Here is a 5,217-nt window from a genome sequence, read left to right on the forward strand (position 1 = left end):
CCTCACTGTTTATTTGATTTATACTGAGTCTTGATTATATTTGTTTTCTCTCTCATGTAATGGAGTAGACCCGGTAATTTCTTACACGACCCGTTAACACGACACGTAAACGACACGAAAATAACGAGTTTCAGGTCAGCATGATAACTAATCGGGTCATTATCGGGTCACACGATAATAACCCGTTAATAACGGGTCCTTAACAGGTTTACACGAGAGTGACATGGGTAACCTGTTTCGACACGATAAGAAAAAAAGTTATTTTGATGAATTTAATTTTTTAAACTACTAAAAAAAACTTACTATAAAATACAATAGATATAATGAATATGTATATATTGTTTATTAATTATTATTCTATATAAATTTTAAAATTGAAGTTTTATTTATTTATTTATTTTTATTGTATATTATAGGCAAAGATTGAGATTAAAAATCATAAAACACATTAAAAATAAAAATATCAAGTAATTCAAAAATACCAAACACATTAAAAAAATTATAATAATTAATTTACATGTGCAAAAAATATGCAAATGCTTGTAGTCACATCCTCTACGCTTTGAGGATGGGTATATGATCGTGTGAATTTTTAAAACCATACAAACTCTCATGAATAGTATTTTTAAGGGGGTTCAAAATAAACAAAATTCATAATCATTAATGTATAAGTCTGAAAGATGTAAAAGCATAATAAACGTTCATAATTGCATACTCAATGCTTAGACGATGATTACATGGTCGTTTAGATTTTTAAAACCCTCCAAATCTCATGAACAATGTTTTTTATTTGAGTGCAAAATTAATAATAATTATTGTAGAAGTGTGAAAAATGTAATCACTCGTAATGAAAAACTTTATAACTTTCACGAAGGCGTCAACTCAGAAATTTAGTATGTATATACTAATTTAGTATTATGTTTTACATTTTTTGGTCAAATTATGTTTTTCATTTTCATTTTTATTGATTTTAAATATTTTTTTTCAACCGGTAACGGATCAGGTCATATTACCCGATAATATTAACGGGTTAATTTCAGGCCGGGTCATATTACATGTTTACTTTAATGGGTATTACACGACACGACCCGTTAAGCTATCGAGTATGACACGAAAACGACACGAACATGAGAAACACGACATGAATGCCAGGTCTATAATAGAGTGGCGGTGGTCAAAGTTTACATTTTGTACATTGTTTAATTTTACAAGTGAAGAAAGATTTTCGAAGTAGGAAGGCCGATCTATAACTCTGTCACATAAGCGATGTATAAACCATTTGGATATCTTTAACCAAATAGGCAATCTGTATTGAACAAAAAAAAATGTTAGTTTTTTTTTTTTTTTGAAACTTTAAAAAGTTAATTTTGACTTCCCAAAAAAAAAACAAATGAATTATGAGACTGTAAAAATCCAAGAAAAGGAGAAAAAAATATGAAAAAGAAGGAGGAGGAAGGGTGTGACATAAACCCTACCCCTCTAGAAACGAATATCCAAATGATACAAGCAAAATAGAAGGGTACATGAAACCTAACCCCTCTAAAACCAAATCTAAAAGGTCTAAACCAAGCAAGTTAAACAAACTTATACTAACCCACTTATTGTAAGATACAAGCATAAACCAGATCACACACAATAGTACAGCAGACACTAACAACAGCTGCAACATGAACTTGAATTAAACAAGGACCAAGTCATTTGCCTCCCCTCCCTTTTGGCTCTTGGCTGCCTCCTCCTCTTGCTAAATGTCTCCACAAACCATTCATGCCTCCTGTCTGCAAAAGCGTTCCCGGCAACAATTCCAACAATTAGACCACAAAAAACTCCTGGAAGAACCACATACCAATCAACCCTAAATGGAATTTCAGGGTCTTCATCTTCTTCAAAGACTGAAGGTGGCGGCGGTGTTGAACTCTATCCTTACATTTCTTTGACAGAGGAGTTTCCTTGGTATGAATCCTCCTGAAATGTATTAAATTGTTGGCCAAGTGGAATAGGCCCCATTAGATGGTTATGGGATACGTTGAAATACGCAAGGAAATTGTGTTGCGCCAAATTACTAAGGATACTTTTAGAGAGCTGGTTTTCAGAGAGTTCCAATAATTCAAGAGCTGTCAAATTCCCAACAGATGAGGGGATGAGACCATTGAGAGTGTTGTTGGAGAGGTTTAGGAAATGAAGGCCTCTTAGTTTCCCAATGATGCCTGCTGGAATCTCTCCTTCAAATCTATTACTTGATAGATCTATAAGTCTCAGAAGATAAGGGGTCTTCAAATATTTCAACTCAACCCCATTTGAAAAAATTGTGATCTTGTATTGATAGCTATAAATGAATTCAGTTGGACTGGCGGAAGAGACTTCAAAATAAGTTTGGTTGGTTTCATTAACAAATTTCATGAAATTCCAGTTCTCCAAGTAGTTAAAGGGCAACATATCGGAAAAACCATTGTGAGATAGATCAATGATGCACAAGTTTGGAAACTCATGGTTAGTTACAGGCCCAAAATGAGAACCTTCAACACTGGCAGTTCCCTTAACCAAGGCGGGAAAATGTCTCTGATGTAATTGTTTCCGAGGTTAAAAAACTTCAACTGAGTGTAATGGGCTATCTTGGTAGCTTCCCCTGCAAATGATTGAAACTTAAATCTATCACTCTCAAACTATTTTGTTTGGACATAGTTAAGGAATATCTCCCCCAAAATAATTGTTCGGCAAGTCGAGTACTTCCAAAGCACTGGAGTTCCCCAAACATTGTGGAAGCATACCACTTAGGTTGTTGTTGGCCAAATCAAGAAGTGCTAGATTCATGTTGCAGAATAGTAGTGAAATCTCTCCATTAAAATCATTGTTTGCAACATCATAAAACACAATTGACTGGGGTGGAATTGGTAGTGAACCTTGTAACAAGTTGGACGCCATTTCAAAAAACAAGAGACTTTTCCATGGAAGAATGAGTGGATTTTGGTCAAATGACTCGAGACCTGTTAGGAAGTTAAATGATAGTTCCAGACTCCATAGAGTTTCTCTAGATATATTCCAGAACCATTTTGGTATTTGGCCATGAATATTATTGTCAGAAAGTTGTAAATCGTACAACTCATCCTGGTTTTTTTAAAACTTCAGAAACTTTGTCAAATTGCATGAATCCAACCACAGAAGTTGAAACTTTGGAAGAGTAACATCTAAATTGGGTTTAACTTGCATAGAAAATTGGTTGTATGACAATCCTGTTGTAAAATCGATGGTGTGTGTAGTGGAATAAATAAATAAGACACAAAATTTACGAGGTTCCTCTACAGTCAGTGTGACTGGAGTACGTCATCAAGGCAGCAGTGATGCTTTCATTATAATTTGGAATAATAGGAGTATAAAGATAACTCTCTCTATTATCTCCTCTCCTCTTCCTCTCTTTTCTCTCTTCCTCTCTTCCTTCCTATCTCTCCCGTGAATCACCCACTTGATGTTGTATGGGGTTTGCTTTTATAGAAAAAATGAGTAGTGTTGAGCAAGCTTCTTGGACATCCACTTGTTGAGTGGATGAGTGGACATCCATTATTTACAACACTCCCCCTTGGATGGCCACAAGTCTTCGATTGTCTTGTTAAAATCTTGATCTGTCTTGGATGCTCCCCCTGATGAGTATCTCCCCCGATTTCAAATCATTTAGGCTGATCATTGATCATTCTGCTTCAATCTCTTAGCGAAAAGAGTTGTCGAAAGAGGTGCCTTACTTGTTGTTAACTTTCCATAGGCTTTCTCTTGAACTGGGTTGTAGGACTTTCTGCTAGACTTGCATCGAAGATCTGAATTTACTCCTTTTATCTGGAGCGGAATTTGATTCAAGGGTGGTGGACACTTGATCTTGAATTGGACTTGTGATTTCTTCAAGGACTTCGAGGCTTGATCTTGAATGAAATTGGACCATGAGAAGCTTCACGTGGCAAGTGATATTCGGCTTTGTCGGGGATGAATCAGCACGTGTTTGTTGCGCTTGTCTCCACATGGTTCAATGTATCATTTTCACTTTCCTTACTTGCTTCCCTTGCTTAAGTAGTATTTTCCCTGCTTTTCCCCTATGCATGTGTGGCATTTTCTTCTGCAGTATTTGCCTTCTGATGCAGGAGTGGAATGTAACCCTTACATTTGGATGGTTCACCACTTCTTGGTGACTGGAGACCCAGCTCCAACAACAGTTGAAGATGACTACTCGAAAGCTAGGTAAGCAATCAGGAAAGGTTTCAGGCAGTCGGTTCCTTACTGGGAGTTTGAGTGGAAGTTCCGACATATTGCTTTCTTTATCTTTGTTTTTGCAGGTAAGAACAAGGACAAAGGAAAGGACAGGGAGATTGCATGATATGAGATACTCTTGCTCTCGTCGCTGAAGATATGAGATAATCTTGCTCTGGTGTGACTTGTGTGAAGAGGTATTCTCGGAGAGGAAGAAAACTAAGCATTTCGAGATGCTTTGTTGAAGATGCATTCTCAGAAATGAGGAAGAGTTGGACATTATTGCAGGTCTGCCTTGTTATGGAGAACAGAGGTCGACATATATAGAGATTTCCCAATAGCAAGTGGTGGTGTTGTGCTTTCACTTTTGTCAGCAACTGTGGTGTAAATAGAACAGTAAGATTTACACATTTTCAACTTTGTCAGAGATATTTGACAAAGTTGCATGCGATATCCGAAAAAGCTGAGATTGTGTCTGAAAAATGCCAACGAACTTTATTCAGGAAAATCTGGCTTTTGAAATTCGGAGAGCTATGCCGCTTCGATCTTTGAACAAGTGGCTCTGTTGCCTCTTATTTTATAGAGACATCAATTGTGTTCAAGAGTATGCTCAGAAAGTTGCTGCATGAGAAATTTCCCCCTTCTTGCATTTCTGAAATTTTATTTGACCTCTTTTTTCTTCATCATTTCTGAAAATGACTTGCACATCTAACATTTGCTTAGATTTGAGTCTTAGAAGTGATACAGACGAGCAACGTCAGGATAATATATGGTGCTCGTCCTTCTTATCTTCTAATGGTCCTCTTACGGTTGGGGACTCTGTGATGAAGAATAACATAATTGCTACTGTGGTAGCTAGAAATCTTCTCACTCCAAAGGATAACAGAATCCTTTCAAAATGGTCTGACGAGTTGGCCGTTCAAGACTCTTTGGCTCTCAGTGTTCAGTGTGCTGGCTCTGTTTCCAATATGGGCCAATGCCTATTTGCTC

General features: G+C 36.7%; 1 protein-coding gene across 1 annotated transcript; it reads right to left on the reverse strand.

Moving 5' to 3' along the window:
* Positions 1–1,920: 1,920 nt before the first annotated feature.
* Positions 1,921–2,919, reverse strand: LOC139189510 (receptor-like protein 9DC3). The gene is made up of 2 exons (XM_070808472.1): positions 2,725–2,919; positions 1,921–2,556 (listed from the first exon to the last, which is right to left on the reverse strand). The coding sequence occupies exons 1-2, from the start codon at positions 2,917–2,919 to the stop codon at positions 1,921–1,923; spliced, it is 831 nt and encodes a 276-aa protein (XP_070664573.1).
* Positions 2,920–5,217: the final 2,298 nt, after the last annotated feature.

The sequence above is a fragment of the Malus domestica genome, chromosome 11, assembly GCF_042453785.1.
Source record: "Malus domestica chromosome 11, GDT2T_hap1".
NCBI classification, from domain to species: Eukaryota; Viridiplantae; Streptophyta; class Magnoliopsida; order Rosales; family Rosaceae; genus Malus; species Malus domestica.

Excerpts from the sequence above, each read along its gene's own strand:
- LOC139189510 (XM_070808472.1), bottom strand. The coding sequence starts at position 2,919 with ATGGCGTCCAACTTGTTACAAGGTTCACTACCAATTCCACCCCAGTCA. Across the intron at positions 2,557-2,724 it reads GGAACTCCAGTGCTTTGGAA|AGACATTTTCCCGCCTTGGT; the intron begins GTACTCGACTTG and ends CAATTACATCAG.